Source organism: Ylistrum balloti, unplaced genomic scaffold (genome assembly GCF_031769215.1).
Source record: "Ylistrum balloti isolate Yb309-2 unplaced genomic scaffold, AGI_CSIRO_Ybal_v1 Utg371890, whole genome shotgun sequence".
Classification (NCBI taxonomy): domain Eukaryota; kingdom Metazoa; phylum Mollusca; class Bivalvia; order Pectinida; family Pectinidae; genus Ylistrum; species Ylistrum balloti.
Genome location: NW_026782932.1, coordinates 62,290 through 76,387, shown reverse-complemented (window position 1 = coordinate 76,387; position 14,098 = coordinate 62,290). Strand labels below are relative to the sequence as shown.

At 35.1% G+C, this 14,098-nt stretch overlaps 3 protein-coding genes across 4 annotated transcripts; all 3 read right to left on the bottom strand.

Moving 5' to 3' along the window:
* On the bottom strand, window positions 1-4,371 carry LOC132563871 (probable thiopurine S-methyltransferase). Of its 2 annotated transcripts, none has more exons than XM_060228632.1 (2): window positions 4,310-4,371; window positions 1-841 (listed from the first exon to the last, which is right to left on the bottom strand). In XM_060228632.1, the coding sequence occupies exon 2, from the start codon at window positions 823-825 to the stop codon at window positions 157-159; it is 669 nt and encodes a 222-aa protein (XP_060084615.1). In that variant the 5' UTR covers window positions 826-841; window positions 4,310-4,371; the 3' UTR covers window positions 1-156. The 2 variants fall into 2 exon arrangements, with proteins under 2 accessions (XP_060084615.1, XP_060084614.1); XM_060228631.1 differs by lacking the exon at window positions 1-841 and adding an exon at window positions 1,395-2,397 and having other exon boundaries at window positions 4,310-4,363.
* Window positions 4,372-5,991: 1,620 nt separating this feature from the next.
* Window positions 5,992-6,672, bottom strand: LOC132563853 (thiopurine S-methyltransferase-like). The gene has a single exon (XM_060228608.1). It carries the CDS (start codon window positions 6,670-6,672, stop codon window positions 5,992-5,994), a length of 681 nt encoding a protein of 226 aa, XP_060084591.1.
* A 4,818-nt stretch (window positions 6,673-11,490) lies between these two features.
* On the bottom strand, window positions 11,491-12,165 carry LOC132563878 (thiopurine S-methyltransferase-like). The gene has a single exon (XM_060228640.1). The coding sequence runs from the start codon at window positions 12,163-12,165 to the stop codon at window positions 11,491-11,493; it is 675 nt and encodes a 224-aa protein (XP_060084623.1).
* Between the last annotated feature and the right edge of the window lie 1,933 nt (window positions 12,166-14,098).

The following is a 14,098-nucleotide window of genomic DNA, read 5'->3' as shown; positions in this document are numbered from 1 at the left end:
TATATGTTGGTTGCATTGTAATTGCTTTATGTTCAGCATTTGCATACATGTTTAGTATATCGTTAGTTTTATGTGAAGTGCTACAATATGGTTTAAGTCAGCAATGCTTTGCAGACCAATATCGTCACATTTAGATCTATATAAAATATAGCCAGTTCAGCGATACGAAATAGAAAAAACATTAAAACCAATTAAGTCAGGAACATGAAAGGCGTATGGAGGCAGTTTTGTAGTGGTCATCAATTTCTTGACCTCACATCCTGGGCCAAATCCTGCTCGGAGTTCATCTACTGTAATACAAAACGGCGGTCCTTTGCCAAGATCACGTTCAACGATCTCTGTTAAATAGCCTGTCTCCGGGCCAATTAGAGTTTTCATCAGATCTATGTATTTTTTCCTGTCCTCGGGCTCAAGAGCCTCTATTGAACCTCGATCCCACACCCCGCTGAAACCGGATTCTACATCGCTAGTGAAATGAAAAATATCACAGCAGTAAAGTCGAATTTTATTGTCGTGGGACCGAAAAAGCTTTCCATCAACAGAAGGAGCGCTTTCCACAGAATACTTTACGTTTTGCTCGACAAAGAATTCCATCAAACCTGTTTCAGAAGCTTCTACTCCTACCACTTCGTTCCCGCGATCGGCAAGCCATTTAATATCCACAGACTTTCCACATAGAGGAATGAATATTTTATTATGGACAGAAGTCTTGTTTACCAACATTTGATAGTACCTAGCCAAACCTTCGTGTACGTCTGTCATGTGCCATGGTGTACAGTCACTTTCCCAGTTATTAAGCCATCCTTGGATCTGATCAGACGACATCGTCCGCCACCGACACCTAATGGAAATAAATAGACACGATAAAAAGTAGATTTGTTTAAAGTATGCATATAAGATTAGTTGCTTTAAGTTACAAGCATCAAGACATTTTGGTAGGTTTTTATTCGTAAAATCCAAAATGTAGATATCTTCTACTACTGGTCCAATCCTCTGCGCCAATAGGATTTGTCACGACAGGCCTGAAGTGTCTGAATGTGCTTGCCGTACGGTTACGATTTGATTACCTCTGGTAAGGAAGTCTAGTACACATACTTAATTATCTTTTTGACGAAAACAACTGAAAAACAAACACTAAATGTCAACGTCGACTGTCTTTGGTTTGGTGTAAGGCCTTTGTTATTGGTTATGGACATATTTTTGACTGAAAAAAAATCAAATAAGTAGTCATGAGCCTTTCTTGTGTGAAATGTATCCACACGTTGAGACCTGGATCACCTAAACGTGGACTTTTTAATGATGGAACCGAGGTAATTAAACCTAAGTTAGTGGTTGGAGTATTGAATAGCAACTGATAAAAACACTTTTTGATTAGTTTACCTCAAAATCTTTCCTTTATTTTGCGCAAAAGAGTTACAATTGAAAGATGCAAACTTACACAAGGCAACGTTGTGAATTAGACAGAGGAGGTGCATTTAATTGTGCTGTTATATATTACGTATTGATGTATTTCGGCTTAAGCTAGTTAAATAACGTCGATATCTGGTGTTTTTCCAATTTTCTAATTGTATATAATGTCTTATGTATAACTACTGTATTAATGAATAGAATATATAAAAAGTTATGTATATACAATGGTAATAGACATTGATGTATTAATCAATAGTACATAGGACAGCCTGCCATGTATTTAATAGTCTTATTGAAAGGAAATACGATAGACGTGGTTTCCTTTCACGCCAGGCATGGAGAGAAACTCCGGTGGATTTTTTACCACTTCTGACAATTGAACAACTCTGCAACCTGGTCCGAATCCTGTCTCGAGAACATCAAGTGGAACAGAAAATGGAGGACCAATGTTCGGATCACGATCAGGCATTTCAAGCAAGTAACCAATTCCTGGATATGTTAGTGTCTTTATAAGGCCAATGTATCTTTTCTGGTCTGCTTGTGACATAGCAATCAGAGAGCCTCGATCCCAGATACCACTAAATCCAGATTCTACTTCAGCAGAAAATAAAAACAGGTCACAGCAGTATATCTTGATCATTTTGTCACTTGACCGGTATAATTTTCCTTTCACGGCAGGGACGTCCTCCGAGGTGTATTCGATATTTTGTTCTGTAAAGAAATCTCTCACTGCTATTTCGGAAGCTTCCAGTCCCACAACCTCGTTCCCGCGGTCTGCCAGGTATTTGATATCCACAGTCTTCCCACACAGAGGTATGAAGATTTTGTTCTTGGCTGTTGGTGACGCTGCCAATATTTCATGATACTTCTCTATAGCTTCGTGTACATGATGAATGTGCCAAGGTGCTGTGTCCTTCTCCCAACAGTTTAGCCAGCCCTGCATCTCATCGGCATCCATTTCACTCTCACTGGTACGTATGTTTAGACCTTAAGAAAAATACAGACACAATTACTTTTACGGACAACAATTATCCGTATTTGACAAACCACCTTTAGTTGTCTGCCTTTCCCCGCTGATATTGTTTGTTCACGTGACTTTTGTACAATCTGATATAATAATTGACGAGTGCTTAGCATGTAAAACGAGGGTTTGTTTCTTTATCCCATGTAGATTCATGCTTATTGGTTTGTTTTAACTATCTTACTTCAGCTATTGCATTGAAAGGTGCACCTTTCTTGTTCCAGATTTGCACAGTCCTTCAAAACCACTGCATGTTTTGTTCCTATTAACGATAAATGAGAGCCAACATGGGGTTATTTTGATTTTGATGCCAGATAATTGACAATATAATGGCATTTGTAGAAGTCTGGTAACAATTTTAGGGCATAATGTAGAGTGATTCATATGCAGAGTGTATTTGGGTTTAACATCGCCACAATTCGCGATGTTCGACGGGGGCTGCATGTAAAACTCTTGTAACAAGACACTTTGGGCGTTTGTTTGCTGGATTTATATCAACATAATCAAAATTCAATGTGAACCAAGTTCTAATATCCGGTATATATTAATATATTAACACTTTATAAAATACACAGCAAAGAAGGTTTCGATGGTAAATTATTCGGATGCTCGACAGTCTCCTAATATCGATGATGTTTGTTACGACGACATCAGTATACCGTGACGAGGCCGATATTAACTGTGTATATCCTACGTTATTATTGTAAAGGTGTGGACTACCATGAATCATGTAGGTTGCATATCCCAATTCATCTGCTTTGGAGCGTGAAAAAGTTCGGAGGCCGAGAAGGGAGGACAAGTAACATTATATTATATTTTGTTTGTTCTTTTTAATTTTCGAAACCACCACTAAACACGCAGATTGTCGGCTATGCTGCTTTTCTATTGTTTTGCAAACAATCATTCGTCATTTCATTTTCATTGATGTCAATTTACGTAGTTCTTGCAACGGTAAAGTCCTTTTTCGTCACAATTTTACATGACATAAATGATAATTTTCTCTCTAGCACAGTTGAATTTCGTAACGTTTCAAATGCCTCCATTTTAAATATGGTCCTTCAGCCAATTTTTGTTTTCTTTTACGGAATCTCCAAATAACAAATGAATTATGTATTTAGCTAATGATATTTGAACAAATGTAAATTATATAAAAATACTTGTTCTTTTTTTTTTTGGCAACCGAAAGACTGAAAAATATGTTGTTCAATGATTAAAGATTTTAGACCGATTTTGTTCTCGTTTTCAACAGCTATCATGATTGTAGTTAGGTCACAGAAAGACGATATTTGCAGCATAATTTGGAAGGTCTGGTGCTTAGACATCGTGTTTAGGTGAACATTAGGACAGGACGGGTAATAATGTTGACATAGGGGCGATTTATATGATGGTTTTGACGATATCGCAGGTAAAACGATACGTTTTTGAATGGATACAAAAGGGTTTTAAGACATTTTATGTGCATAAAAACTGCAGCGAGACACACATTTTTAACACCAGTAGTAGATTTAGTCATAAATAAAGATTTTCCAAACATTTCAACACAGCCTTGCAAAACGAAATTTTAGTTATGGTACTAGTTTGTATTATTCAGAATATGTATGACGTTAACCTAATAGTAAAATATGCATGCACGCTGTAATAATTTCACGATTAAGGATAGACTACGAACACACGACGTTTGACTTGGAAAGTTGGGGGAGAGGGCGAGATTGCCAAAACCACCATTATAATTCTTCCCTACACACTCACCAACACACAACCTCATGTTGACTTTAACATGATGTAGGAGTGATTAATCTAGAACAGTGAAAGCTCATTCTGTCTCGCAGTTATATTTATATCTTACTTGCTCGAAATAGGTGCTTACACGATACCCACCTAGTCTAGTCTTGCTGTAAAGATACAATAGTGCAGAACGAGCTGATCACCCCGGAATACCACCTGTATGATTAGTGACCCAAACTATAGGTATACTAAATAACACACAAACCCGCGTGAACCGACAACAACCATCAGGTTGTCAACAATGAAACATTTAAAGTTACAAAATTTATATAATTTGTGGGATAGTGCACCGCCATATTGGTTAATGGCATTTGTTTCGACTAATTTGGATCCTCCTTAATCGTATCATATGTTTTGACAATTTAGGCACGTAGCATCACCAGAGACGTATATATCACATGTGTTATATATGTCTCTGGCATCACTAACGAGTAAAAGCTGTTTAGGGCAGTCTAATTCTTGTTTTAGCTCTAAGATTTCAGTGTCTGTGCTACTGAAGAATGTTAATTCACTTTTACAAACCATATCGATATAGGTAAGAAATATACCTTCTTCTCATTCAATGAGAGATGATTTTCATGATATAATAACAAATAATAAAACAGAAATGTAACATACATATTTTTCTTCAAGACAGCATTTGCTATATCCTTTCATCCAATGGCATCACTTGCGTACGAAACATGAAAAAGCATTTGAACGCCTTGTTTGTGTCTTAATTAAGTTTGTAATATATTGTATCGTTGTTAATCAACCACAAAAACACTCATTCCTAATTGACACTTCGACAGGGGTATGTTTGTAGTAGCTACCAGTGACTACTTCAGTGAAAAACATACGCTATGCTCGTCGGATGCATTCCTTGGCAGTTAGAGCAGCATGTGAAGGACACAACTATGTCTCGGCTTCCTGAGAAACACAACCAATTACGGGTTGTGATCGTACCTGCTGTCTTCATTTGAGGTTATGTTTGCCATAACCCCACCGACTGAGTTATCCAGGACCTCAAAGTCAACAAGCTAGACAAGAAACAAGGAGAAAAATCCAACATGTCAACATAATTTTAATCCAAACTCAAATTCAACAAAAGAAACATGTACAAGAAGACTACTAAAATACAAAGAGAATATTACCAGGTGTTCCGGAAGAATAGGCGTCTGCTGCTTCATCGACGACATCTGCCATGTAAATCATAGTCAATCCGATTGAGCAACGAAAGGTTCTCATATGAGAAAAAGGTATACAACAACGGAACCAACAGTCAAACAGTATCAAACATGTCCAGCTCACATCGCACATTGAAATACAAAGTTTCTCAATGAGAGCACTTTAACGACAGTATAACTTCCCTTTCGATAACTTCAATCAACTTTTATCTTCTGAAATAATGTGTTGCGAGTTTGTCAGTCAGTCATCGACTTCTTGCACGAAAATCCAGATAAAGGGAATAGGCACTTGAATCAACTACGACATATTTACACCATAGATTGGCGATGCAGTGACTGCTATCAAGAATTAAAACTCGTTTATCATACATCTTGGTCACACTATGATTTCGTGTACAGTTTTACTTGGGTACCTTGTCAAAATAAGGTTAACGTGGGGAATAACAAATGACGTGTACAATATTTGAAACAAAGATCACATTTTGAAATTTTATCATCTGTAAATGGCGTTTAGTTATATTATCACTAAGTTCTAATCTTGTTAAATGCAGTTTTAGGTAAACATAAATATATTTGAACAAGTTACAGTTTTTGTATTTGTTGATAAACTTATTGAAAAGTAAGACGATAAACTTTCATGCCTTTCAGGTCCGCGTAATTTACGGGCAAATCCATCATCCCAGGTGGTGTTTTTTCCACAGTACAGAGGTTACTTACTCCACACCCTTGCCCAAATCCTTGTTCGAGTTCGTCAAACGAAACAAAAAATGGAGGTCCTTTCTCTGGATCCCTATCCGCCACTTCGAGCAAGTAACCTATCCCTGGATGTGTTAGTGTTTTCATTATCTCAATATATCTTCTGCGATCTTCAGATGAAAAGGCACCCAAAGCACCTCGATCCCAGATACCACTAAATCCAGATTCTACTTCAGCAGAAAATAAAAACAGGTCACAGCAGTATATCTTGATCATTTTGTCACTTGACCGGTATAATTTTCCTTTCACGGCAGGGACGTCCTCCGAGGTGTATTCGATATTTTGTTCTGTAAAGAAATCTCTCACTGCTATTTCGGAAGCTTCCAGTCCCACGACCTCGCTCCCGCGGTCTACCAGATATTTGATATCTACAGTCTTCCCACACAGAGGTATGAATATTTTGTTCTTGGCTGTTGGTGACGCTGCCAATATTTCATAATACTTCTCTATAGCTTCGTGGACGTCAGTGTGGTGCCAGGGAATAGTTTTTCTCTCCCAACAGTTAAGCCAGCCTTGCATCGTTTTGTCATCCATTTTTACCAGTTGCTCGATTGTTTCACCTACATCGATATTAATTACATTGTTATAAACGAAAGGGTTTGTGTATGTATATTTACAGTAGCATTGGTTTTCATTAATACTAGTTCTAACGCCGATAGAGCGCCAAGATGTAAAATTGATCAGGTTGAAAGGCTTAATGAATTAATGCTCTTTTTCGAAAACTAAAAAAATATCGACATGTCAACATAATTGTCCGCCAACTTAAATTCAATGAAACCAGAGCAAAATATGAACAAAAGAACTATTTTACTTGAGAAAGTACATGGCAAATAAGGCCAGGTACTTAAATACACACACACATATATATATCGAGAAAGTATGACATGGTTAAAATCAATTTTTTTTGACAAAATGATTTCATTCAATGATATGATAATTCGTGAATCTCGTACATCATCAAACAGCTAGTCTCTCTTTAACATACATATATATGTTGTACTTCTGTTGATATTCACTGTATTTGTGTTATATTGGATGATATTCACTGTATTTGTGTTATATTGAATGATATTCACCGTATCTGTTGCTTAATTGATGATATTCACTGTATAAGTGTTATATTGGATGATATTCACTGTATAAGTGTTATATTGAATGATATTCACTGTACTAGTGTTATATTTGATGATAGTCACCGTGTTTGTGTTATATTTGATGATATCTACTGTATATGTTGTATTTTGGTGATATCTACTGTATATGTTGTATATTTGATAATATCTACTGTATATGTTGTATATTTGATGATATCTACTGTATATGTTGTATATTTGATGATATCTACTGTATATGTTGTATTTTGGTGATATCTACTGTATATGTTGTATATTTGATAATATCTACTGTATATGTTGTATTTTGGTGATATCTACTGTATATGTTGTATATTTGATAATATCTACTGTATATGTTGTATATTTGATGATATCTACTGTATATGTTGTATATTTGATGATATCTACTGTATATGTTGTATTTTGGTGATATCTACTGTATATGTTGTATATTTGATAATATCTACTGTATATGTTGTATATTTGATGATATCTACTGTATATGTTGTATATTTGATAATATCTACTGTATATGTTGTATATTTGATGATATCTACTGTATATGTTGTATATTTGATGATATCTACTGTATATGTTGTATATTTGATGATATCTACTGTATATGTTGTATGTTTGATAATATCTACTGTATATGTTGTATTTTGGTGATATCTACTGTATATGTTGTATATTTGATAATATCTACTGTATATGTTGTATTTTGGTGATATCTACTGTATATGTTGTATATTTGATAATATCTACTGTATATGTTGTATATTTGATGATATCTACTGTATATGTTGTATATTTGATAATATCTACTGTATATGTTGTATATTTGATAATATCTACTGTATATGTTGTATTTTGGTGATATCTACTGTATATGTTGTATATTTGATAATATCTACTGTATATGTTGTATTTTGGTGATATCTACTGTATATGTTGTATATTTGATGATATCTACTGTATATGTTGTATATTTGATAATATCTACTGTATATGTTGTATTTTGGTGATATCTACTGTATATGTTGTATATTTGATAATATCTACTGTATATGTTGTATTTTGGTGATATCTACTGTATATGTTGTATATTTGATAATATCTACTGTATATGTTGTATTTTGGTGATATCTACTGTATATGTTGTATTTTGGTGATATCTACTGTATATGTTATATTTTGGTGAATACTACTGTATATGTTGTATATTTGATAATATCTACTGTATATGTTGTATTTTGGTGATATCTACTGTATATGTTGTATATTTGATAATATCTACTGTATATGTTGTATTTTGGTGATATCTACTGTATATGTTGTATTTTGGTGATATCTACTGTATATGTTGTATATTTGATAATATCTACTGTATATGTTGTATATTTGATGATATCTACTGTATATGTTGTATTTTGGTGATATCTACTGTATATGTTGTATATTTGATAATATCTACTGTATATGTTGTATTTTGGTGAATACTACTGTATATGTTGTATATTTGATAATATCTACTGTATATGTTGTATTTTGGTGATATCTACTGTATATGTTGTATATTTGATAATATCTACTGTATATGTTGTATTTTGGTGATATCTACTGTATATGTTGTATATTTGATAATATCTACTGTATATGTTGTATTTTGGTGAATACTCACTTCATCTGTTCTACATTTATATTTATATGATTTATATGAGAAACAAGAGTTGTCTCCATTCTACAATGTTTTGTAAATTAACCGCTTGAATTTGGAGAAGAATTATGAAGGCTTCAAGTCGGCTGCCAGAACCAATTAATATATTTGTCAATAACTGAAAGAGTTTGGTTATTCACAAATGTCTATGCTACGAAATACTTTTCTCAGTAGTTTAACACTACGAAACGTATACATGCAGTTAACTTATCCTGTGGTAGGGACTTCTAATGTATTACGCGGTTTCTGCCGGTGCGATATTATTTGATGAACTATATTGAAGTATAGAGATAAAAGTGAAAAACAAAACAACTTAACGATGGGTCATTCGAAATTACGTACCTTGAGTTGATTAAGCTGTCAGAGTAATCGCTGTTACTGAGTCCAAACAAATCGAACCTGTGAACGGAGTCCTGTCTGACCTATATAACGCAACAAATCACGTTCCAGATTTTGAACTCCTCTTTTATTCTAAACAAAAGTTGCATAGCAAGGAATGGGGCTGTTTTGTTGTCTGGAATTATTTAAAGAGCCAGACCTGCCTCAACCGATATTAGTTTATATTTTAAAAAAATCATGATTTTCTATTTTTCTCGGGTAGCAAAAGTTCTGACTAACCCTGTAATACCGCAATTTTAAAGTAAATCGCTACCAATCTAACGTAATAAATAGTTTTAAAAAATAATTCGAAACGACTCGGTGCTAATTCATAATTAAACGGGAAGTCCTGCCCTCTGACGCATGCGCAAAGAACTGTAAATAAATCCGCCGTCTTCCACCATGGCAGAAAGCGTGCGAGGGAAGCGGGAAAGAAAACGTGTTTTGACGTAGTTTTTCTCGTAATCTCGTAATCATATCTAAGCATTGAAAGATGTGATCAATACATACGTTAGATGATTTCCATACAGGATATATAGAGTATTGATTGCATTTATCGGTAAAATCTCTTTACAAGCGATACCACATGGACGTACTACTCACCTCTTCCTCCATTTTTGTTTTGGTTCTGATCGCGTCTGAACGTATCGCATGACTTTTCCTCATCAATATTCATATCCTGGTGTTGATTAATGAGATTAATTCCGGCACCGATATCTCCGGTACCCTTTCAATTTCAAGTTCGAAACTTTATACAAGTCTTTATTTATATATTATCTATTAGCATACAACAACATTTCCAGTCAATAAAATATGAAAAAAAATATTTATAACGGAGCGAGTCTGGCACTTTGAGTAAAAAGAACAACACATTTGTCTGGTGAATAAGCACGTCACTCTGTTTAGAAACTAGATTTACACATTGAATCGTTTTAGCAGACGTGACTACCAACAACACAAGTATAGAATAGAAATAAATAAGAATCTAAATAAATCCAACAGAAATTTCCGTGTAGTTCCAGTGAACGTTATCTGTATTACAATCATCCAGCGAATTAGGCCAAATTACAAATGTTCAAAACTTCTTGGAAATTCGCGTCATTCATTGTCAGGTTCGTTCAGACTTTCGTACTACATGGTACCTGGCAAATTCTGTAATGGTACACCATGCATACAATGGATACATTGAAATGAAGACTGGTGCGTGTAACTGACTAATTTCGCGTAAATATTACAGGATTCTCTACTTTTTAAGGATTCTCGAAGAAACCAAACCCAAACCTCACTCCGCAAGATTTTGACAACTTCCTACGACAATGCAATGTCAATAATACACGTTAGCAATCAATATTATGTAAAGATCCAGTTCCTTTGGTTGTCGTTCACCTTTTTCATGACCAATGCTTCTCTGTGTTTACCTGCAAGTATGTCGGTGGCGTAACATCCAATTCTAATTCTTAATTTCTATCCCCTACAAATTCTATTCACGTGTGTTTCTTATATACAGTCTTCTATATTACAGATGAGGAGAGACAATGCTGGTGGATTTTTTTGTCCTCATCGTGTCCGTAGCCTGCATTACACGATTTAATTCGTTCGAATAGCGGCACGGTCCATGATGTGCTCAACGTTCTTTGATATCATTCAATACAGAAAATTACTAAATAGGTTGCGTATCGGGACTAGCCCATCTCTTCATTTAATTTGTTACGTATGTTTCGATCAATTTGGATTTTTCTCCGTCGCTTCATAGGCCAAACAATTTCGGTCCTCAGCATCACTGACGAGTTGTAGCAGGACGAATTACTTATATGATGGTGATAAATTTGCATTAAAGTGTACTATTCACTTTCTTTTATGTACTGGTGTCAACGACGAAAAGTTTGTAAGACATGCCAGAGAAATAGAACACATTTTTCAACCCGCTCCACTATACAATACTTAAAAAAAAGATTGACTCTTCATTTTATTTTCTTTGAATCAAATCTGCGAGACTTTGTTGATGAAATGTTATCAACACTGCGTTGTGTTACCATATATTGTACATAACATACGCTATGGAAATAAATAACATTGAAATGAATTTAAAACATCAGACGACTCAAATGAATATAAATGTTCTGGTAAAAATACATGTTATTCTTATTGAAAAGCAAGACGGAAAACAACCATGCCTTTCAGGTCCGGCATTTTTTCACCATCCAGTCCCGGTGGCAATTTTTCCGTGGCAAAGAGCTTTGTTACCCTACACTTTTGCTCAAATCCTCGTTCGAGGTCGTCAAACGGAACAAAAAATGGAGGTCCATTTTTGGGATCCCGATCTGGCATTTCGAGCAAGTAACCTATCCCTGGATATGTTAGTGTTTTCATTATCTCGAAATATCTTTTCCGGGCTTCAGGTGATAGAGCAACCATAGAGCCTCGATCCCAGATACCACTGAATCCAGATTCTACTTCAGCAGAAAATAAAAACAGGTCACAGCAGTATATCTTTATCATTTTGTCACTTGACCGGTATAATTTTCCTTTCACGGCAGGGACGTCCTCCGAGGTGTATTCGATATTTTGTTCTGTAAAGAAATCTCTCACTGCTATTTCGGAAGCTTCCAGTCCCACAACCTCGTTCCCGCGGTCTACCAGATATTTGATATCTACAGTCTTCCCACACAGTGGTATGAAGATTTTGTTCTTGGCTGTTGGTGACGCTGCCAATATTTCATAATACTTCTCTATAGTTTCGTGGACGTCAGTGTGGTGCCAGGGAATAGTTTTTTTCTCCCAACAGTTAAGCCAGCCTTGCATCGTTTTGTCATCCATTCTTACCAGTTGCTCGATTGTTTCACCTACATCGATATTAATTACATTGTTATAAACGAAAGGGTTTGTGTATATATATTTACAGTAGCATTGGTATCGGTATACTACCAAGAAGTGGTCATTTCAGAATAGGAATAACGAATTACTCACCAGGTATATCGGGATGATCCTCTTTCAGTACAACGTGGCATAATGTACAGCGCCCCGCCAACATTGACCGATGACCTCTTTGCCCACGTTCTAGATTTTGACCTTTCACCACTGGCTCTCAAAGCTGTTAACCAATATGTAAACAAGAGGAGTAGCGGTCAGTGGAGAGTCTTACACGTGTCATAAGATCTTTGTTGATATTTCAGCTCAACTACCTGTTTATTACTCTACCAAACCCTACAGAGTGATGTATAAGAAAATTGAGTTATCTCATTTTTTATTTTCTTTAGAATTAAGGACCATATAAGATAAAAAGAGATGTTATTCAACATGATTTGGATGGGGGTTTTAAAATTATTGATTTTCAAACTTTCATGGAATCTCTGAAACTTGAATGAGTTCGAAGATTATTTAAGTCAAAAATTGAGAAAATCTTTATATTCTTTGATTAAGTTAAATGGGAAAAGATTTTTGAAATTCCCTTTACAGTCTCAAAAACCTCATAACGTTCAAGGTTGCAGTGGTTTCAGGTGAGAATTATACATCATATCAAATGCCTTTCTTTTTAAGAGGAAAATCTCTTCTAATTCACTATGTAGCTTTTGTAATAATGAACCAGAAACATTAATTCACTGCTTATGGTAATCTAGAATGCGCAAGGGTTATTTCAGGAATTTGAAAATCTTCTTTATATTCTATTTATTGTATTCTCTTCCAATAAAGAATCATTTCTATTTGGAATCATATCAACACATGCCAGTTCAGTTGATAAGGAAATCTGAATTCTAATCAAACATTATATTTATCGAATAGATGTTTCAACAAAAGTTTACATCTTGATGATCTTGTTAATGTTGTTAAGGATCATTATGTTGTTTAAAAGTTGTCAAATCCCAGATTTGCAGAATATGAATTAACATTAGGCCAAGCGATCTTGACGGTCACCTGAGACAAACACATGTATGTTGCGGCATAGCTGTAAATAAAAGTAATCAAATTTATCCCAGATTTGCAGAATATGAATTAACATTAGGCCAAGCGATCTTGACGGTCACCTGAGACAAACACATGTATGTTGCGACATAGCTGTAAATAAAAGTAATCAAATTTATCCCAGATTTGCAGTATATGAATTAACATTAGGCCAAGCGATCTTGACGGTCACCTGAGATAAACGCATGCATGTTGCGGCATAGCTGTAAATAAAAGTTATCAAATTTATCCCAGATTTGCAGAATATGAATTAACATTAGGCCAAGCGATCTTGACGGTCACCTGAGACAAACACATATATGTTGCGGCATAACTGTAAATAAAAGTAATCAAATTTATCCCAGATTTGCAGAATATGAATTAACATAGGGCCAAGCGATCTTGACGGTCACCTGAGATAAACGATATTGAATATAAAGGTTCGAGGGTAACTTTCAAGTGTCATGAAAAAGAATTTGTGACTATAGTAAGTCAATGTCAATACATGCATATCATCAAAACTGTCATCCTATATTTATCATTCTTACAAAGTTATTTCCAAAGTATTTTCCAATGTACTGCTCAAAAATGTAATTTTTTCTATAAAAATTATAGTAAACTTCTTCCCTAGGGAAAAATATGAGACTTAATTTGGTAATTAAAGCACCTTAAGATGCTTCCATTCATATAGAGCATTTGAATCCACCATACCGGGGTGTTGAGTGAAAAGTGAAATTTAAATCAATTTGACCCCTTTTGGACCCGCCCATCAGCCCTTGGGAGTCAGCTAGGATCAATATGGCCATACCAA